Source organism: Tiliqua scincoides, chromosome 3 (assembly GCF_035046505.1).
Source record: "Tiliqua scincoides isolate rTilSci1 chromosome 3, rTilSci1.hap2, whole genome shotgun sequence".
Lineage (NCBI taxonomy): Eukaryota > Metazoa > Chordata > Lepidosauria > Squamata > Scincidae > Tiliqua > Tiliqua scincoides.
The window spans coordinates 241,593,121-241,615,527 of NC_089823.1; the positions used below are offsets into that span (position 1 = coordinate 241,593,121).

The following is a 22,407-nucleotide window of genomic DNA, read 5'->3' on the forward strand; positions in this document are numbered from 1 at the left end:
GTGCCCCTCAGTCCCGGCCAGGTCAGTCCGGCACAGCAGAAAGGCTGTCAGTGGCCAGACCATTGCCCAGGGAGGACCCATCTGAAACAAGACCCAAACAGCAGCAGCTGCCCCTCTAACAGCCCTCTGCCTCCTCCAGGACTTCTTTGCCACTTGCTGAAACCGCTGAAACCCCCCCCCCCCCAAATGACAGAGAAGGGAAGTTTTTGCATTCTCAAGTTCTTGCACTGAAAGGGAAGGGACATGGGAGCAGCTGGGCAGCAGCAGTCCTTCTCCTTCGAGGCTGCAAGCCAAGGTGGGACGCACCAGCCTCCCTAGTTGGCTGCAAATCTGCCCCATGACGGCTACTACTCTTGGCTGCCCGTGAAGTCAAAGTTGCCATTTGCAAAGACTCTTTGGCCTGGACCTGCCCCACTGCAAGCCCCTGAGGAAAATGGGGGCAGGCAGAAGCGCTCTGCCCTGGGATAAGAATAGGGCATGGCATCAGGAGTGCCCTCCTGGCATGCCCTCCCCCCCGCTCTTCCTGCACCCTGGAAGGGACTGTGAGATGTTCTGTGCCACCACCTTTTGCAGACCTCCTTCCACTGCCAGTTCTGAGCTTGCCAAGGCCACCCCATTCCTGTCACCTGGCACACCCTGCTGCTTGGGGCAGGACTGGTGGAGACCATGCCACCCCTCCAACAAGCCCTGGTCTCTTCACAGGGGCAGCTGAGAGAGCTGCCTTCCCTGCAAGCAGCTGATTCATCTGGGACACAGCGCCGTGCTCTAGCTCTGACTCCCCACAGCAAACAGCCAGGAGCAGGCCCTCCAGCTGAGCACTTGGGAGGGCCACGCCAGCCTAAGTGCTTCCCTGCACTTTGGGTGACTTCAGTGCGTGGGAGGGTCACTTGCAGTTTGGATCCCAACCAACTCCAAACAGAAACCACCTTTAATCTCTGCTTGTGATTTTGTTGCCCCCACAGGACTCCCCCGCAGGATACCACAAAAGCACAAGCATGCTGCTTTGGAGGGGGGGCTCAGTTCACAACATGGCCTGTCACTTTAATAAGCCCATTCTGAACCAGCCCGTGTCTTTACCACAGTGTCCCACCTTGCCCCATTGAGGACCTGCTGCTCTCAGAGGGAGAAATAGGATCTTCTGCTCTTCAGCCTGCATCCAGGTCTCCACAGCTACCTGGCTGGCACTTCTGGGAATGACCCACCACCCTCTTGCACCTGAGAGAAGCAGTGGGTGCAGGGGATTCTAAAAACACCTCCAGGCTGTCAGATGGCAGCAGCCCACAGCAAGGGACCTCTGGGTTGAAAGACTTCATGTGTTGAAAACAAGATGCCCAGCAAGTGGAAATGCAAGAACAGTTTATTGTAGAGAGTGGACCACTGTCTCTCTCCGAGGACAAGCAGCCGCTTCCGAGGACAAGGCAAGAGTGCCTTCCAAGCAGCTCCTCCACCTCCTGGTCAGGAAAACACCTGGCTGCTCCAAGGCCTCTCCTGGAGGTCCTGGCAAGCTGTCATCCCAAATCTCTTATCGGAGTAGCTCTGGCTGGGGGGAGAACTACAGAGCTCCTCCACTAAGGGAAGGACCTCCACTCTGTGCTCTCCCTCTCCAAAAGAGGACAAGAGGCTCCTATTCTGTTAGCTCAAGGGTCATGCCTCCAAGTGCTTAGTGACACGGCGAATCTTCTCCTTCTTGTTTCTGTTACCATGTTTCTTCCAGGGCTTTCCTGGGCTCTGCCCCAAGACAGGGGGTGAGTCAACACCAGCTCTGGACCCCATCACAGCCTGGACACCTCTCGTCAAGGCCCGGACATTCTCCTGGAATGGAGACAGCTCCTGTCACTGGCACAGAAGAACCACCACCCCCTCCCCCAGGACAGGGCCAGTGTCTCTCCCGCATCCTTTCCAGGCCGCACACACGTATGAACATGCAAAGGTGTACACTCATGCACACACCCTCTCCTTGCTACCTGATGGAAGAAGGCCTTGTCCACCACATTTTCAATCTGCTTGGCCTTGGGGTTCTCTCCAGGCTGCACTTCTGCCCCACCCTCTGCATTCTTGCTGGGACCATTCCTCTCTTGGTAGGACTGGAAGTCTTTGGGGTCAACACCAGGGGGAGGATGGCAGTAAAGCAGCTTGCCCTGTGAAGGAAGAGTGGGTGGGGTGAGTCTCACCTCTGCTCCAGCAAGAGGCCCAGAGGGGCCCTTGCCGCCACCTCCCCACCACCTGGCATGAGGCCCAAGTCTCTGCCTGCTAGCAGCTGACTGCCTTTTCCAAGCTGCCCCCCTCCCCAGAGCTGCTTCACAAGAGGAACAGATAAAGCTGTCAGGGAACCCCAACGAGCAGGCTAGTCTCAGGTCCTGGATGGTGGTCTTGGGGAAGACACTGATGACAATGACGCCCTCCTTCTGCCTTGGAAGAACTTCCTTGCTGACTCACAGCCTGAAAGGGAGCCTCACCTGCTCCGACAGTGGCTGTTTTTGCATGAGATGTACACAGGGAGGCTCTGTCTAGTTCTCCCATTCGTCTAGTCCCTCTGAATAAAAGGAAAACCATTGGCATCCTAGGTGAGGCAAAACCACCTCTGTACATGTTTTGTGCCACCATAAGAGTCGCCTTGACAGGCAAGAAAGATGAGAGAGAAATATCTCAGACTCAAGAACAAATCAAGCTACGCTCAGGGTGGATGCAGAAGCAGCCCAGGGAGAAGAAGAGTTCTCAGAGGAGGCTGCAGCCCCTGTTCCCAAGGCCTTCCCTTCCCGGATCAGCACAGCACAGGCCCTGCTTGTGCTCAGAAAAAGGACCCCTCTCCCCAGACACAGCAGCGTCTTCAAGAGGCTTGTCAGCTCTCCTTCTCGTTGCCCAACAACGTAACTATTTAGCATGTAACTTTTTAAAAATGAATATTGCAAAACATTTTCAGAATGTCGTGAGCATTTTTCTGGAAGTTATTTCTGAGATATTTCAAATTTTCCCTTATGTTCTCTAGTGTGCTGACGGGGTACAGAGAGAGGAGCAGCATTTGAAGCCTCTACCTCTCTATCGCTGCCATCTGCCTCCATGCCTGCACCACAGAGCCCAGTGCTGCCACCCAGAACTGCCGCTTTCCTCCCCGGCTCACGCTTACCTTGACGTAGTCCTTCAACACACAGCGGGCTGAGCGAGGCTGGTCCACCTGTCCATGATCTGTCATGAAGCCCCTCATGCCTGTGCAGGGGAGGAAGACCAGGAGATTGCAAGAGAAGCGACCGCAGCTCAGGGAGATAAAGCTCTTGCTGGACAGGGGCCCCCTGAGCCAAGGACACGGATGGCTGAGAGAGAAAACCCTTCCAATTGAGAACTACAGAGCAGAGAGACAGAGGCTGGCTGGCCTATGTGGACACCTCTGGGCAGATGCCCAACTGAATCACCACACAGCCAAGGGGGAAGGGACCCTGGTCAGCAGGTCTAACATGCAGCCCCTGGCTCCTAAGTGATTCACAGGCCCAACAAAGAGCCCTTCAGAGAGACAGGAACTCAGGCAGGGAACAGGCCTCAAGAGCCAAGCTGTCTACCCAAACGTCAGATTGGTGGAGAACAGTGGGGTCTCTCTCCAGATCACACACATTTCAGGTCATGGTGAGTTGGGGGAGAGGCCCCTGAACCACCACCACCCAGCTCTGTGAGGATGGCCAGTCCTACCCTGGTCTGTCTGGGAGCAAGGGCAGGGGCAGGACACCCAGCTAGTTGCCTCACTCACACCCGTAGGCCGTCAGCAGCTCCTCTGCCGTGGGTGGCCGATCCGGTGCATCGTCCTCACGAGGCCTCACAATGTTGATCCCGTAGGTTGCCTCCAAAACACGTCGTGGGATTCGCTGGCAAACGTAGGCAAGTGAAGGAACAAGAAAAGGAACCGTGACAGGTGAGCCAGCCAGCTGTTCCCACCCCTGCCTCCCCACTGACGAAATCCCCCAGAATGTCTGCTCCAAACACTGAACTCAAGTGGTGCATTTCAAGTGTCCTCAGCAACCTGCTCCCCCAGCCAAAGAGCAGAGGGTTATGAAGCTGCCCAATCTGCACTCATGCCACAAGCAGACACAGCCCCACTGCACCCCGGCACCAGGCTGCCCATGCTCCACTGGTTTATTTCATGCCCTGCCTTTCTCCCAGTTAGGGCAAACAAGGCGCCTTACAGAATTCAACACAATTAGAACAAGACAAAGCCCAATGGACTGCATAAAGCAATTAAAAATTATGTGTGATTAAAACGCCAGTCCATCATGTACGGTGTCAAATGTCATTCTAAATTAAAAGGTGTTATGGCCACACCAAAAGGTCTCCAAGGAGGGAGCAGAACTCCAAGGGGAGGGAATTCCACAGTCAGGGTGCCACCACTGAGAAGCCACCGTCCACCTCCACTAATGGTGGCATGGCCCCCAGCTGACCACAGAGGATGGGTCATGTGAGCGGGATCTTGGAGTTGCAACGGATCACAGGATGAACATGAGTCAGCAGTGTGATGCGGCTGCAAAGTAGGTGAATGTAATTTTAGCTGCATTAACAGTACCGTAGCTTCCAAGTCACGAGAAGTTGTGGTTCCTCTTTACTCTGCTCTGGCTAGACCTCACCTGGAGTGCTGTGTGCAGTTCTGGGCACCCCACTTTAAGAGAGATGCAGCCAAACTGGAGCAGGTTCAGAGGAGAGCGACGAGGATGATCAGGGGGCTGGAGGACAAGCCCTACGAGGAAAGGTGGAGGGAACTTGGCGTGTTCAACCTGGAGAAGAGAAGGCTGAGAGCTCTCTTCAAATACCTAACGGGCTGTCATGTGGAAGAAGGGAATAATTTATTCTCAGCTGTCTCTGAAAGCAGAACTAGAACCCCAAGTCTCTGGATGGCCTCTCCCAACAGCTTCCTATGGACGTTAAATAGCACAGGAGATAGAATTGAACCTTGCAGCACCCCTCCCTTCCAAGGCCAGGACACCATCCCCCAGTACCACCTTCTGGGATCTGTCAGCCAGGAAGGAACAGAACCACCCCAAATGGTGCCTCTAAGCCCCAAACCAACAGGAAGCCATGGTCAATGCTGCCAAAAGCCACTGAACATAAGAAGAGCCCCGCTGGATCAGGCCATAGGCCCATCTAGTCCAGCTTCCTGAATCTCACAGCGGCCCACCAAATGCCTCAGGGAGCAAACCAGATAACAAGAGACCTGCATCCTGGTGCCCTCCCTGCATCTGGCATTCTGAAAGGTCCAGCAGGACTAAAAGGGACGCACTCCCCTGTCTGGTCCCCATCACAATTTATCTACCAAGGTGACCAAAGCCATCTCTCTCCTGAACACTGGCCAGAAGTCAGATTGAAAAGCTCTAAATTGTCAGCTTCCTCCAGGACCCCTGGAGCTGGGGCGCCATCACCCACTAGAACACCTTGCCCAAACCTGGGATGTTTAAGACGGACTGAAAATCATTCAGTATGGTAGAGTCCAATATGGTATTTCTTCAGGAAGGGACACACCACTGCTCACTTCAATGGCAGTGGCATCCTTCCCTCAGTCAACCCTCCCTGGGCAGATCTAATCAGCCATGCCAGGGAAGAGTTGAGCAGGCAAGCAGATGGTCTCACACTCCAAGGAGTCCTGTCCACACCCTCAGGTTCTACAAGCTGAAAAGAATCCCAGGAGACAGAACTGACAGACGCCAAAGGAACGTCATTAGATACTCCTAATGTATAGTCCAAGCCGTGCTGGATTTGATCAACTTTATCCGCAAAGTGCTTCACCAACTCAGCACATTGGGCCTTCTGTGTGTTTCTCCCAATCTGCTGGGAGATCACAGACTACATGAAAAAGCCCAGCAGGATGATTTGCTGCTGATGCGACGGTGGCAGAGAAGAACAGCCTCTTGGCTGCCGCACAGCCACGAACAGGCTCTCAAATGAGCTCTCACTGGTGTGTGGCGAGATGCAGCACCCGTCTTCTGCCACTGTTGCTCCAGGCGTCTGCCCTGCCGATTAATCTCCCGCAGCTCCTCGGAGCAGTTGGTCTCACTCTGCAGTTGGGCAGAGGATGCTCAGGCTCCCCTCATCTCCCCATTACAGAGATCAACCAGGGCACTGGGTGAGTCACCAACTCTGGCAATGGGAAGTCCCCCAGAGGCTTCAGGAATCCATCTCAGCCTCAGAGGCAGACCATACAACATGGTCCCGTCTCTGTGGATGTGGAAAACCATGAACAAGCCTAAGGCTGCAATCCTAACCACATGTTCCTGAGAGTAAACCCCACTGAACAAAATAGGACTTACTTCTGAGTAGACCTGGTTAGGATTGTGCCCTAAATCTCACCAGGAAGTGATCTATCCATGGCAAAGGAGTAATCTTACTCTCCTCCACATCCAGATCACCACTGAAGTGCCCAGCAGTGAACAACAGGTGAAGGGTGTGTCCCGCATCATTCATTGGAGCAGATACCCCGAGACACAAGCCAGACATGCCCTGGCGGCCATGAAGTTCTGAGCTGCAGCTGTCCCCAGGACATCCAAGCTCTGTCCCTTAACATGCAACATACAGCCTTCTCCCCCCTCCCATGCTGACCTGGTTCCTCCTGATCTCCTTAAGAATATCCTACCGCTGCACAAGGGCGAAGGGAGGAGAGCTGGTAGTTGATGGTCCAAAGAGCATCCCTCCACAACTTCTCTGGATGAGCCATTCCTCAACAGGCTGCGGGCCCCTCCTCAAGCCTACAATCTCCTTGATGGCTGCTGTGCTCTCAACCTTTGTGCGCTAATCCAGTTCTAAGCACCCACCTCCCCTTCTTCACCCTGCCCCACCCAACACTCTGGGATTGCAGAGCCCTAGGAATGCAAGAATCTCTGGCCAGCCTAAGATGATTACGGGGCTGGGGCACCTTCCTTATGAGGAAAGGCTACGGCGTTTGGGCCTCTTCAGCCTAGAAAAGAGGCGCCTGAGGGGGGACATGATTGAGACATACAAAATTATGCAGGGGATGGACAGAGTGGATAGGGAGATGCTCTTTACACTCTCACATAATACCAGAACCAGGGGACATCCACTAAAATTGAGTGTTGGGCGGGTTAGGACAGACAAAAGAAAATATTTCTTTACTCAGCGCGTGGTCGGTCTGTGGAACTCCTTGCCACAGGATGTGGTGCTGGCGTCTAGCCTAGACGCCTTTAAAAGGGGATTGGACGAGTTTCTGGAGGAAAAATCCATTACGGGTTACAAGACATGATGTGTATGTGCAACCTCCTGATTTTAGAAATGGGCTATGTCAGATGCAAGGGAGGGCACCAGGATGAGGTCTCTTGTTAACTGGTGTGCTCCTTGGGGCATTTGGTGGGCTGCTGTGAGATACAGGAAGCTGGACTAGATGGGACTATCGCCTGATCCAGCGGGGCTGTTCTTATGTTCTTATGTTAATTAGACAGGTGCAGGACAAAAACTGCTTTAGTCAGGAGGCTGCCCCAGTGCTCCTGCATCCCAGCTAAAATCTGCACACAGCCAGTCACAGCAAAATTCTGCCAATGACCCAAGTGGCCTCCCTACAGCAGAGCAAAAGATATGAGAGAGACAGGGGGGACATGGTCCCTCAGTTGGTCTATGGGCAGGATCCCACTGCAGGTCATCTCGGCCTTCGTGGAGACAAAGGAGGGCATCACCAGGCCAGGACAGTCACAGAGGCACAGGCCGGGCTCCACATACAGCGTCTGCAAGATACAACCAAGCAGGCCTCAGCCACATCACCCCTCCCACTTCCCCCTCCTCGCTTCTCTTTGGAAAGCAGAAAGGGAACCTGCCAGGCACCTTCTTCTATCTTAGCCGCCCTGGGTCCCTTTGGGGAGAAGGGCGGGATAAAAATAAAGTTTATTATTATTATTATCTCCAAGTGCTGAGTGAAGAGAAGAGCAGCAACAAGCCATGCCTGCCTGCCTGCATCTGGGCTCACTGCCCTGGGAGCCTTAAGGAGACTACAACAACAGGTCAACCCAAGAGATTCTAGAGGACATGGGATGCTCCCCCCTCCCAAAAAAAAATACAGGGTCAGCTCTTGGGGCTGCACTACCAGAGGGGGAAAAAAGGGCCTTCTCAGACACCTGATGGGGACAGCTCCACAGACAGCCAGCCCTGACAGAGGTGGCAGCTGGATGAAGGCATCGCTGTGCACTAGTCCATTGCCTCGTCACCCCGTCTGCTTTCTCCCACAACAACCCCATCCTCTCTCCCTCCCCCAGCCCCAGGTAGTCTGGACAGGCTCAGCAGGGGTACGTTTCCCCCCTCCCCAGGTACCACCTTGACCATGAGGAACATGGAATTTCCTTCCACCCTCCGACAGCAGCTGACGGTGATGGTTCTCAGGGACTACTGGGAAAGGCTGCTGTGCAACTCAGGACACCGCAGAAGCCAAGCTGGTTTCCTGGCTCAACATCTGGGTTATTGCAAGTTATATGGCCCTGCAGGGCCCCTGGGCTCCCAGCACTGACCCGAGGAGAGCCAGCCAGTGGCGCCAGCTTGCCCCATTCTGGCAGTACCTGGAAATGCTTTGTGTGTCCTGGCGTGGCCGACACCGACACCTTTTTCTTTCCAAGGATGGTGTTGATTGTCGAACTCTTCCCGACATTGGGGTAACCCACCTGGGAAGGAAGAACAGGGCTGGCACTCAGGCAGGGCTCTTGTGCCTGCTGCTCCAGAGAGGGGCCAACCAGGCTCTGCCACGGCTCTGGGAAGCAGCCAGGACATCCAAGAGAACTTGGAAGAATGTGGAAGTTCTCTTGAGTGAAGAAACAGAGACAGAAGTGGAAGTCAGGAGGCTGATAGGAATCTGTCCCATCATGAAGAGATGAAGAACCAATCTGGTCCCACATGTGGGGAAATGTGATCAGGAGAGATTTGATACCTGCCCAGGAACCAGCAGCAAGCTGCGGGGGTGGGGGGGGAGAAGCACCTGGTCAGAGCTCCTGTGGCCGCTGCCTTTGCAGCCACTCAGATTCCCAAGCACCAAGGGATTTCTGCCTGAGGGACACACCCTGCTGTCCAGGATGCTGACCTCCTTAAATCCCAGCTGTGCCTGCTTGAGGCAAGTCAGGTGCCATGCAGAGGTGCTCTCCTCCCAACCACAACTGGGACTTGGCATCTGAAACCAGCTCCCCAAGCAGGGGCTTGGTTCTGTAGATCTTTATGGGGGGGGGGGGGGAGGAGGAATAGTCATTTTGTCCTTGGCCACTACAGTGCTGGACATGCTTGCTAGAGCAGCCCTCTACAAGCCACCCTGCCTGGCCCTGCCTGGGAAGTGGCCCCTCCCGCTCTCCCCCACACTGGTTCTGGTGAAGGAAGCAGCTGTTGAGGGTCCCAGGCTTTGAGAGGAGATGGAGCAACAATCTCAAGCAGCCATGCCAACTTACCAGCCCCAAGGTGACTTCTCCATTGCGGACCGTCTTCCCAGTGTGTACAGCCTTCAAGATCTCCAGGAGTTCATCTCTGGACACCAAGCAGCTGCTGTTTCTGATGGGCTGGCCTTGCTGGAGCCCCGGCTCCTGGACTTCAGCATCGCAAGACCCCTTTTCTTTCAAGACCCCAGCACCACCTGCCTCGTCTTCAGAACAGGTCAGCCAGGCATCCTCCTCACAGTCCTCGTACACATCCTCCTGGCTGCTGTCGTGCTCATCGTATCCAGGGGGCCACGGGGAAGACCCAAGCCTGCCTCCACCACTGCTGTGTGCAGCCTGCAGTTCCTCCTGGCTGGGATCTAGGAGCTCCACAGTATTCATCTCCTGAGCAAATGGACACCAAATACACATCATGGAGTGTCCTCCCCCTTCCACAGAAAAAGCAGGAAGTTGCCAGTACAAACCTTCAGAGTCACACGTGGCTTAGGGCCAGCATGCCTGATAGACGCCTACCTGGTTGCACACAGGAGCCAACTCAGCTCTCTGGCCCACCTCTGACACAAAATGGACAGGGCTTCCTCTGTGGTGGCACCACTGCAGCTCTGGAACAATCTGTCCAGGGAAGCCCGCCAGATCCCCCCCCTCACTGCTTTCAAGCATCCTGTGCCATCAAGACCCATTTATTATACAAGGATTTTCACTAAATAGTTTTTAACAGATTTAATGTGTTTCTATCACTGTTTAATTATTCTTTTCAATTATGGTTGTTGGCAGTCCTGCAATGACTCTGTTCTAAAAGGTGGGGTATATCTCTTGCCAACAGCTCTAGCTTTTCCAGAGGAACAGGACTGGCTGAAAGTAAAAGAGAACATGTGGGTGCATGGATCCAACATGCAAGGCGAGAGAACCCCCTATTGCCAGAGTTAAGGTAGGCCCCTGAACTTTGAGGGCATAAATACACCTGGAAGAGCCTCAACTCTGCCTGGAAGTGGAGGGCTCTCAGTCAAGGTGGATGCAAGTATCCACTGTGCCAACAGGAGGGTGCTGTGGCAGAACATCCGAAGGCCTGGATAACTGCCTGGAAGACACCCCCCCACACACACACACACTTGCCATGGCTCAGCAAAGTCACCTGAAGGCCAGCTGCCAGACGCCTCTCCTCCGCCAGGGCTGACCAGAATACCACCCTCACGCCTTCCCCCTCGAAGAAGCGTGCCCAGGCAGACCGCTGCTCCTCACTCAGCAAGTCAGCCTTGTTCAACAGCACGAGGTTCTCCTTGGCAGGGCTGAGTTCTTTCACGTAACGCTCCTAACCAGGCACAAACAAGACAAGAGAAGTCGATCACCAACAAGGAGGCAGCAGAAGCACAGAGCTGCTGGAATCGCTCTGCCAGATCGCCCAATGAAGCAGCAATCCATTCGTCCATCCCCAGTTTCCCTAGTGGCAACTGTGGCTTCCTTGAGCCACTTGCATGAACTACAGGCTCCTTGCTCTGTGCTCTCACATTCCCACCTGCCATTGTCCCCAGGTGCTCATCTGACATCGGAGCAGTACATTTAATGTAAAGCCAGAGCTGGGTTCCCAACTAGGGAAGCAAGAGAGAGCTGGCTGGGGGGAGCCACCGAGAGCAAAGTATAAGTCATGACACTGGCGACTCCAAGAAATGTCCTTCCCTCCAGTGCCAGGAGGATGCTCTGATTTCGAGTACATGCTGGAGTCAGGGAGGTTTTCCCAAGAGTCTCCTTTTCCCTTTATTTTGGAACACTGAATTGGGCTGCCTGTTCCAGCCTTGTTCCATTTCCGTCCCCAATAAATCTTTGCTTTGATGTGATGAAAACCACTGGAGCCTCCTGCCTCCAAGGGCTCCAGTGTGTGGATGAGAGAGGGAGAAGGGAAGCAAGGAGAGCAGTCAAGAAGCTCCCCACATCTCCCCCTCCTCCAGGAACTCAAGTAGCAGGCAGGCAGGCAGGCAGGCCCCCTGCTGGGCAAAAAGCTGGAAGTGCAATCCTGAGCCTGCATTTCCAGTGGGCAGTTGGTGGTGGAATCTGCCTCAGATACACATTCCAGGTTTGACTGTACGTAGGGGATTGATGTGACCTCACAGTGGGGAGAAGCTCCAGATTTCCCAGGGGCACGTGTGGTCTCTCTCAGCACTACCCAGGATATCTCCTCAGCTCAGTATATTCAGCAAATCCCATACAATTGTCGGGCACAAATCAAGGATCAGTAGAACCTTCTATGACTGCAGCATCACAGGAGCAATCAAGTGAGCAAACAAGCAACCTGGAGTCGATCCGCCAAGAACAGAGGGCTTTTTAGTATAGGGTGCTACCACACCTCTCACACTGCTCAAGGGAGATCAAGTGAGCCCGCCTCACCTACCAAATCTGGGCACCTGAAGAGGAGCGGGTTCCGGGCATCCACTATCTGCACCACAACATCACTGTAAAAGAAGAGGAAAATGCCATTTCCATGGGCCAAAATCACTCACCCATCCCAGTAACCCAGCGCTTCTGGGCTCTCTGGCAGAGTCCCCAATGGCATTCACAAGGAAGGGCAGAGGAAAAAGCAACAACACTGTTTGGGATCCTGGAGAGCAAGTCATTTAAGGGAACCAGTAGGAGCCAACTCAGGGAATCTCCTGACAAGGCAGAGCTGCACCGAGTGGGGATCCATTTTCAACCCTCATGAAGGAGTGTTCAGATTCCAGGCATTCTCTGGGCTCCCAGGCCCACAACCCCAGTCCCCCCCCCCAACTACTTTCACTGCTATCAGTTCCTCAGCCCCCCACCCTGTGGTCACTGGAACATGCCACTTGCAGCTGCCAGGGCTGTGGCACCATTCCCAGCAGGGGTGTGTGGCGCTCACAGCACACGATGGAACATTACCTTCTTTCCAGTACACGCCACAACTGCCGCCAAAACTCCAGGTTACGTTCAAACGGGGTCAGAAGGAGCTTCTGTTCTTCCTCCAGTCTGGAGAGGGAGCAAGAACCATTGCATTGGAGAGGTTGACAAACAGTTCTTCACCCAGGTCTTAGAGCATTCTAACAGTAGTTTCCATATTCCATGCCTGCACCATCACCTGTTGCTGAAGGAGGTGGCATCAGCAATCCCTACAATAGCATCTGTTGACCATGCATCAGAGCATGGGTATAAAGGAACAGCAGGTCCTTCGACACACTGCTTCCAACATCCCCTTGTGCAGGATCTTCTGCTTCAAGAAGTCTCACCTCTCAGGATGAGAGGTGGCCCATAAGGGATAGACAGGGCTATGCCTGTAGAATTCCTTGGGTCCCCTCCAGAGAAGAAAAGTGGGACAGAAACACAGTAGTAATAATAATTCCACAACCCTCTTGAGTCTTGCAGGTGTCAGCTGAAAATGTAAAGAGTCTTCTTGTGCCTTGCAAACCAAGCCACTTGTGTCAGCATAACCTCTGGTGAGTTACGGTCCACTTCTCCAAGGGCAGAGCAGACCAGGGGTCCTCTGCTGACACAGGCAGGCAGGCAGGCAGGGGGGCAGAGGAACGGTGGAAGAGGGGATCAAAGAGCTCTAGGAGGAAAGAGGCAGCCCCTAGCTCTGCCTTGAAGAGCTTTGCCTAGCTCTGCTTCCTCCCTCCCACTGCCTTGAACAGCTGCCTCCCTCCTTCAAAGGAGAGAATGCTACAGGCGTCTGAAGAAGCAGACCGGAGCCCCAAAAAATTATGTTGGAAATAGACGGGCTGGTCTTGGAAAGTGTCACCACCGGGGCCTCTGTTTTGGCTGCCACAGACACACACAGCTGCCACCCTGCTGAAGCTGGAAGTGTGGCTGTTTACTAAGCGGGGCTTAGTAAAGCCTTTCACCTAACCCACCACCCCCACATTTAAGCTACTTGCAATCTGTTTTTCTGCTGGGGTTGCCAAGACCATCAAGCTGGAGAAAAGCAATTTATCTCATCACTCCCAGGCCCGACACCTCACACTGGGCCCACTGCGCTTATACCCAGGTGCCATCGGCACACTTTGCCGAGGTTAGGGCATCCCTGGGCAGGCATGGCCACCAATGCCAGCAGGGGTGCCTGGCACCAGCTGTTCCCTTGGATCTCTCTACAGCATCAAGCAGCAAGGTAGCTGCTGTGGGACTCAAGACAGACAGCGGGGCCACCGCCTTTTCTCCAGCAGCAACGCACAACAGAACTGCTTCTTTGGCTGTCTTGAGCCCCACAGCCAGATCTGGAAACACTTTTGTTCTGCTACTGCTTTAGTTTCATGTCACATTTTGAGCTACGTTTCTGGCCATCCCTTTTAACGTTTTAAACTGTTGTCAGCAGCCTAAGTAATTAGCGTTGACTGGAGGAGTGCAAATATAAACTAAGAAACGCCTCCAATCAGGAAGAGCCTGCTTACTGACTTGAATGTTTTTTACACTGACTCCCCCACTTACGGAAAACAAAATAAGATGCTTAGACACACAAGAATCCCAGGAATCTACCAGGGATACAACCTTCTGTGCTGGCAACATGCTAGAGGCCAGTGCACCACAGAAAGGTCACAATAGTTTGGTGCTGGCATCCCTTCTTTGTGAGTCTCTCCAGACCTAGAGATTTTAACTATGAGCACTCTCCAGACTCCTGACTGAAGCCCTGCAGAGCTGCTGCCACTCAGTGCCAGAAAAGCTGAGCCAGCAGGACCCGGCATGGGCTGACCCGCCACAAGGTAGCCTCCTATGGGGCACCAGGACGAGACACTCACTGCGCCAGCCGCCGCCTCCACTCCAGGAAGCCATCTCTTTCTGCTTGATTTAACATTTCAGGGCTGGTTTGCTTGTCCCAGCGTGGTCTGAAATAACCAATCACAAAAGGAAAACATGAAAATTCAGATAGCTTTTCAACTGAGCCCCTCCCAGCCACTGACAAGCCTGTAAAATTATTGATTGCCTGTATGGGAAGTGAGTGAGTGTGTGGGTGGGTGTATATGTTTAACACTGTTTTCTGGAAGTGCTTCAAGCAGGGCTGTGGATGCCAACACCACCCAAAAACTCAGATAACACCACAAGCCAGTTAGCGCTAGAATGGTGTAGTGGTTCAGGAGCTGGACTTAAACCTGTAAGATCCAGGTTCAAATCCTCATTCAGCCGTGAAGCTTTCTGGGAGACAAGGGTTATTAAGGAATTGAAGAATGAAGTTGCAGATCTCTTGACTAAGGTATGCAACTTGTCCCTCAAAACGGCCATGGTGCCAGAAGATTGGAGGATAGCAAATGTCACGCCTATTTTTAAAAAGGGAAAGAGGGGGGACCCGGGAAACTATAGGCCGGTCAGCCTAACATCCATACCGGGTAAGATGGTGGAATGCCTCATCAAAGATAGGATCTCAAAACACATAGACGAACAGGCCTTGCTGAGGGAGAGTCAGCATGGCTTCTGTAAGGGTAAGTCTTGCCTCACGAACCTTATAGAATTCTTTGAAAAGGTCAACAGGCATGTGGATGCGGGAGAACCCGTGGACATTATATATCTGGACTTTCGGAAGGCATTCGACACGGTCCCTCACCAAAGGCTACTGAAAAAACTCCACAGTCAGGGAATTAGAGGACAGGTCCTCTCATGGATTGAGAACTGGTTGGAGGCCAGGAAGCAGAGAGTGGGTGTCAATGGGCAATTTTCACAATGGAGAGAGGTGAAAAGCGGTGTGCCCCAAGGATCTGTCCTGGGACCGGTGCTTTTCAACCTCTTCATAAATGACCTGGAGACAGGGTTGAGCAGTGAAGTGGCTAAGTTTGCAGATGACACCAAACTTTTCCGAGTGGTAAAGACCAGAAGTGATTGTGAGGAGCTCCAGAAGGATCTCTCCAGACTGGCAGAATGGGCAGCAAAATGGCAGATGCGCTTCAATGTCAGTAAGTGTAAAGTCATGCACATTGGGGCAAAAAATCAAAACTTTAGATATAGGCTGATGGGTTCTGAGCTGTCTGTGACAGATCAGGAGAGAGATCTTGGGGTGGTGGTGGACAGGTCGATGAAAGTGTCGACCCAATGTGCGGCGGCAGTGAAGAAGGCCAATTCTATGCTTGGGATCATTAGGAAGGGTATTGAGAACAAAATGGCTAGTATTATAATGCCGTTGTACAAATCGATGGTAAGGCCACACCTGGAGTATTGTGTCCAGTTCTGGTCGCCGCATCTCAAAAAAGACATAGTGGAAATGGAAAAGGTGCAAAAGAGAGCGACTAAGATGATTACGGGGCTGGGGCACCTTCCTTATGAGGAAAGGCTACGGCGTTTGGGCCTCTTCAGCCTAGAAAAGAGACGCTTGAGGGGGGACATGATTGAGACATACAAAATTATGCAGGGGATGGACAGAGTGGATAGGGAGATGCTCTTTACACTCTCACATAATACCAGAACCAGGGGACATCCACTAAAATTGAGTGTTGGGCGGGTTAGGACAGACAAAAGAAAATATTTCTTTACTCAGCGCGTGGTCGGTCTGTGGAACTCCTTGCCACAGGATGTGGTGCTAGCGTCTAGCCTAGACGCCTTTAAAAGGGGATTGGACGAGTTTCTGGAGGAAAAATCCATTATGGGGTACAAGCCATGATGTGTATGCGCAACCTCCTGATTTTAGGAATGGGTTAAGTCAGAATGCCAGATGTAGGGGAGGGCACCAGGATGAGGTCTCTTGTTATCTGGTGTGCTTCCTGGGGCATTTGGTGGGCCGCTGTGAGATACAGGAAGCTGGACTAGATGGGCCTATGGCCTGATCCAGTGGGGCTGTTCTTATGTTCTTACTTTGGGACAGCCTCACCTACCTCACAGGGTTGTTGGGAGGATAAAAGGAAGAGAGAGCAGGGTGGTATAAAAATGTGAAAAGGACACAAATATTAATAAAGTGGAAAGGTTTCAGGAGGTTGCTGTGACAACCATAAAGGAATTACAAAGTAGGTACAACAGATAGAAAGCATTAGGGCAGAGGGCGGAGAACATTTCGAAAGCTACCATCCTGTACACACGTTCCTGGGAGCAAGCCCTGCTGGACACCATAGGACTTGCTTCTGAGTAGATATGACATGCACAGAGTTGTACCGCAAATCTTCAAGAATATCCAAGGGGCAGGAGGACAAGAGCTGGTGACAGAAGTCCTCCAGACCAGTTCTTCAGATTTCCAGTGAAAGTGGAGGGCAAAGAACAGACACAGAACTTTGCGACCAGCAGCCGCCCCAGAAGGTGCCAGGGCCCGGCTCAGCTCCAAGCCACGCTCCTGCTGCCTGGGAGCCTGCAGGCTCTCCTGGGCTCCGCTCTGCTGTCCTGGCTCTGAGAGCAGAGCGGCAGGCTGGCCCCGGAGGCCAGAAACGCAGGCAGCGGCGCAACCTGCAGCACAGCCCTGGCGAGGGCGCCCCGCTGCCCAGCCCGCTCGGAGGCGTCCCACTGCCGGCAGCGGGCCTGCGCCCCGGGATGCCAGGCGGTCCCCGCGCAGCGCTCTCGCTCACCTCCGCGGGATGCACAGGAAGTGCTGGTGCTGCTCCTGCAGCCGCCGGGCCTCCCGGGCCTCCTCGGCCGTCAGCAGCCCGGGCCGGGGCCGGGCGGGGACCAGCCGCGCGTCCAGCTTCTCTGCGGAGAGCAAGCGGTGTCAGGGCGCAGAAGGGCCGCGGAGCCGGCCGCGCCCCGCCCGCCGGCCCGCGGGACTCACCTGCCGCAAAGCGGGTGCCCGCCAGCGCCGCCGTCGCCAGGAACTCCTCCAGGGAACTCTGCTCGGTGACCGACTCGGGGCCCGGCCGGGCCGGGGCGCCGCCGCCGCTCTCGCTCGCGTGCCGCTGTGGGGGGGAGGGGAGGAGGGCGGCCGGTCAGCGAGGCCGCGCTCGCTCGCCCCCCCCCGGCCCGGCCCCCCCGCGTGCCCCCTTTCCCGCTCCCACTCACCCAGCCGTCGCCGGCCCGGAGGCCGCCCCGCGCCCGGCCGCGCTCCCGCTGCAGGGCCCGGCCCAGGCCGGCCGCCGCCTTCTTCTTCCCCATGCCGGCGCCGCGCTCGCCGGAACTGGCGCTTCCGCTGACGAGCAGGCGGCGCGCCGGCCCGACGCTCGCCGGCAGTTCCGGGGGAGGAGCGGAGCCCTGGCCGGGCTCCTGCGGAACTCCCTGCCACTCCGCCTTCCCAGGGGAGCGGCAGAGCCGCGGGGGAAACGCGCAGGTCCTGCTCTCGGAGCGGCTGCCTCGGAACAGGGATGTGCTGGGGGGGACAGGTGAGGCAGAGCCTCCCGCCAGAGGCCTTCAGAAAGACCCGCACCACAACCCCGCTTTTCGAAGGACTCCGGTGGGGAGGCTCTGCCTCACCTGGCCGCCGCCCCCGCACATCCTTGCCTGGCAGTGCCAGATGGGGGAGGGCACCAGGGTGCAGGTCTCTTGTCCTGTGTGCTTCCAGAGGCACCGGGCGGGCTGCTGTGAGATGCAGGAGCTGGGCTGGGTGGGCTCTTCCTAGGAGGACCTCCTCTCCCCTCCCCCAATTCCACCCTCACTGCAAACTAGCCACGAATATAGCTGCATGTAGAGCTGCAGGTCTCTCTGCCACGTGTGCTCCCTGGTGGGAGATGCAGGAAGCTGCACTAGGTGGCCCTCTTTGGCCTGATCCAGCAGGGCTCTTTTCCTGGCATTCACCATATCCTCAGCCCTGCCACACTGAAGAGGAAGCATGAGCCCAGGCACCTCCACACTGGCGACGCCCTCCCAGAACACCTCCAGCGCCCTCGGAAACCCCGCACAGCTCAGCAATGGGGGGAGAAACACACGGCACCCCCCCAGTCCCAGGTCAGAGAGAGTCCACCAGGGTGAATGAAGCGGGGACAGGGGCAGGCACACGCCCCAAGGGAGGCCATCCCTGGGTCCACAACCCAGGAATGAGAAACACAGCACCGGTTGCTGCTGCCAACCAGGCAGACTGGATGTCCCAGTGACCCTAGATGTCACTGCACCCCTCCTGCCATCAGTGTGGGAGCTCCTGGGGCACAGGCATAAAAGAGGCAAAGCAGAGCCCCAACACCTGGAGCTGAAGCCCCTCATTCCACTGACGCAACACTTGCGTCCCAAAATACTTTTCTGAGTACATAAGACGAAGCAGCCCTCTCGGGAGTGGGCAGCCATGTGAAATGAACGTGGGGCCACTCCCTGTGGGAGAGTTCAGTTGCCGGAAGGAGCCTTTCTGCCAGGAGAGGCCCAGCACAGCTGTGGTAAGTCAGTACTGACAGCTTGCTGCACAAAGACCCAGGACATAAGGACATAAGAACAGCCCCACTGGATCAGGCCATAGGCCCATCTAGTCTAGCTTCCTGTATCTCACAGCGGCCCACCAAATGCCCCAGGGAGTGCACCAGATAACAAGAGACCTGCAAGGCGTCCTGGGAATTGTAGTTAAGAACATAAGAACAGCCCCACTGGATCAGGCCATAGGCCCATCTAGTCCAGCTTCCTGTATCTCACAGCGGCCCACCAAATGCCCCAGGGAGTGCAACAGATAACAAGAGACCTGCATCCCAGTGCCCTCCCTTGACCCACACAGATGAGACAGGTGCAAGCTAACAAGGGACTTGCTTGTGCCTGATTGGCCAGAAACGCCCATGGCAGGCAGAAGTAGGGGGGCAGGTCCAAAACCCAGACCAGCTGGTCCACACAACTGCTGCCTAACCCAGCCAGAGCAGAATGCAGGCAAAGCGCAGCCTGTAGACCATGTAGCATTTGGCAGCACCAGAAACAAGTACAGCTGGCTGGGGGGCTATAGCCCACACAGACCCATTACAGGGCACTGCATGTTTGCTGAAACAGAGACGCCTGCGTTGGCTTGGTCATGTCGTGAGAATGGATGATGGCCGGATCCCAAAGGATCTCCTCTATGGAGAACTCGTGCAAGGAAAGCGCCCTACAGGTAGACCACAGCTGCGATACAAGGACATCTGCAAGAGGGATCTGAAGGCCTTAGGGATGGACCTCAACAAGTGGGAAACCGTGGCCTCTGAGCGGCCTGCTTGGAGGCAGGCTGTGCAGCATGGCCTTTCCCAGTTTGAAGAGACACTTGGCCAACAGTCTGAGGCTAAGAGGCAAAGAAGGAAGGCCCATAGCCAGGGAGACAGACCAGGGACAGACTGCACTTGCTCCCGGTGTGGAAGGGATTGTCACTCCCGGATTGGCCTTTTCAGCCACACTAGACGCTGTGCCAGAACCACCTTTCAGAGCGCGATACCATAGTCTTTCGAGACTGAAGGTTGCCAATATACTATGGGCCAAGCAGTGGGCTTGCATATCTCAGAATGCCAAATGCAAGGGAGGGCACCAGCATGCAGGTCTCTTGTTGTCTCATGGGCAGGAGGTCTGGTCTAGAGGGTAGAGCCTCCGTTAGCCTGAAGATAACACCAGAAGGTTGCCAGTTCGAGGACACAGGCAGCTCCCTGAACGGCTGAGAATGGCGAGACCTTGAAGCAGCTGACAAGTGATTCCACCTGCTCTTCGTGTGAGCAAGAAGCGTCTTGGCTGCCCTCCATGTGAGAGATGGAGCTGCTTGTCAGCCTGCTGGGAGAACTGGAGGCCAGAAGTGAGACCAAACCAGGAAGATCCACCTGAAATGTTGTTGGTTCTTGAAAGAGAGAACCTCCATGATTGTAAAAATCCCCTTGAGGGGTTTAGAAATGCCTGCCTATGTAAACCGCCTTGAATAAACTCAGAGGAGTAATCCAATGACCAGAAAGGAGGTATATAAACACCAAGTTGTTGTTGTTGTTGTTGTTGTTATCATGTAGTTCCCTGAGGCATCTGGTGGGCCTCTGTGAAATACAGGAAGCTGGACTAGATGGGCCTTTGCCCTGATCCAGTGGGGCTTTTATGTTCTAATATGACATGGGGCCACTGTTGCAGCAGCCTGCTCCCTTAGCCACACTCACCTGCACCCAATGCCCTTGACATCTTTGCTGGCATCTCCCCCCCCCCCAATTTATGTCACGCTGCTGTCCTCCCACAGGCCCCACAGATGCCTGCCTGATACATCACAGCAGCAGGGAATAGGTGACTCGTGACCTGTGAGGAGCCTCCTCCTCCCCCCGGGAACACACACACACTGACATCTGCTCAGACTAAGTGTGAACCCTGTCTTGGGTCTGGGCACAGAGCAGAGGATTTCCGGTGGCTGGCCAGAGCCAGTCAAGCTGGAGCCCAGTTCAGGGATCTGGAGGAGGGGGGCTGAGCCTCTCTTTGAGGGTGCATCTGATGCTGGGACAGCTTGGTTTTGATTACAAATGAGATGGAGTGAATGCCCAATTATTGTACAGTGTGGACAGATTCTGAACAGTGCATGCCGGCTTACCACTGGCACACACTGTCACAAATGTAAAGCCCTTTGCGAGCCCTTACCACAGTCCCACCACAGTCCCATGCCAAAGGGGTGAGCGGGGGTGTGGAGAGAGGACAGTGCAGACTCTGAGCCCAACATAAGAACAGCCCCACTGGATCAGGCTGTAGGCCCATCTAGTTCAGCTTCCTATATCTTACAGTGGCCCACCAAATGCCCAGGGAACACACAAGACAGCAAGAGACCTCATCCTGGTGCCCCCTCTTGCATCTGGCATTCTGAGATAACTCATTGTCATAACCCATAGCCCAAGCTCTATAGAAAGTCAGAAACAGAACACAACTGACAGTGGCCAGCCCTGGTGGGGCTCCACTGCTTGAGCCTGAAGTTCCTGCGCCTCTGGGTCAGCGGCCTTCTTCCTCCGCTGTGCATGCACCCTCATCGGTTCTTTCTGTTTGCGCCTTGCTTTTAACTCTCCTGTCACTGCCTCCTCCTCTTGAGCATCATCTGTCTGCTTTTTCCTTCCTTGGCAGGCACCGTTCCATGACCTTCTATTTGGCAGATCTTGATGGGTCCCATCCTTATTACTGCCCTGCCTCCCTTGTTCTTGGCCAAATGTTTGTTTATGGTGCCAGGATGTTGTGGTACTAATCCTGTTTAGGGATCCCTGATGTTTCTGATACGCTGGAGACTTTTCTTGGGAGCCAAAGTGTCTGAATTCAAAGGGGAACTGCACTCCAGGCCTCGGGCTTGCTTGGGGAGTTGGGAAACCTCAGACGGTTAGACCTTTGACCAGCTGACCTCAGCCACACTCTCTGGTCCGTACCAGCATCCTGACATCTTTGTATATATAACAGCCATTCAGAACAAAAAGTGACTCATGATCCAGACTTTTTTGGAACAGTTGTATTTTTTCTCACTTCTTTTGACTTGCACAGGTTCTACAAACTGGCTGCATTTTAGGAAGGAATGAGGCCCCCGTCCACTAGCTTGACTGGAACCATGTGGGTCCTCCCCTTCCCACATGGCCTCCTTCATCACCCATTCCATGTGGTGTCATGATTCTGAGATTGGAACCCTCTCAATTCAATGACAAGTGAAAGATCCCATGGAGAAGACAGATTGGGGAAGGGAAATTCCCTCAAACCATGTCTCAGTGTTCCCCAGGCAGCCTGCACCCCATGGGAGAGGAACCCCAGGAACAAGATCCACCACCCCTGCTCCATCTTGAGGAAGCTGCTCTGCCCGTTACATGAAAATCCCCTTTTCCCTTCCAAGTTGTGTTTTTACATCTGGTTATGTATTTTGGACTAACATGCAGGCCTAAAACTTCTCTTACAGGCCACAAAAGGAGTCAAATCATAAGCTCATGTTGTTGGCCACCTTCAGTCTGGGAAGACTCATTTTCTCTAGAGACACTGGAAATGTCTTTATTGTTTAAGTCAATCACTGAATATGCAAACACCTTAAAGGAGGAGGACTTTGGCAGCAAAGTCTATCACCTATTGTTAACTAAATCACAGCCATTAAGCTACCTCCAGACTCCAAAATCCAGTAGCAACAGGAAGCAAGCTACTCCCCCCTACCCCAGAGTCAGGCTTTGCTGAAAGCTGATTTCTGGACCCTTCCACCCTTTGTTTTACATACTCCACGTGTACCTGTGTGTATACTGAGCATGTGCACAGCTCTGGGATACTTCCGGTCAGTTTAGGTCAGCTTCCAGGTCAGACA

General features: G+C 54.3%; 1 protein-coding gene across 1 annotated transcript; it reads right to left on the reverse strand.

Annotated features, from left to right (window-relative positions):
- Positions 1–1,339: 1,339 nt before the first annotated feature.
- Positions 1,340–17,366, reverse strand: LSG1 (large 60S subunit nuclear export GTPase 1). Its single transcript, XM_066621591.1, has 14 exons — positions 17,274–17,366; positions 17,047–17,170; positions 16,847–16,967; positions 14,111–14,197; positions 12,267–12,353; positions 11,761–11,821; positions 10,510–10,686; positions 9,393–9,761; positions 8,523–8,624; positions 7,557–7,700; positions 3,737–3,860; positions 3,125–3,204; positions 1,965–2,138; positions 1,340–1,812 (listed from the first exon to the last, which is right to left on the reverse strand). Exons 1-14 carry the CDS (start codon positions 17,364–17,366, stop codon positions 1,645–1,647), a joined length of 1,911 nt encoding a protein of 636 aa, XP_066477688.1. The 3' UTR covers positions 1,340–1,644.
- Between the last annotated feature and the right edge of the window lie 5,041 nt (positions 17,367–22,407).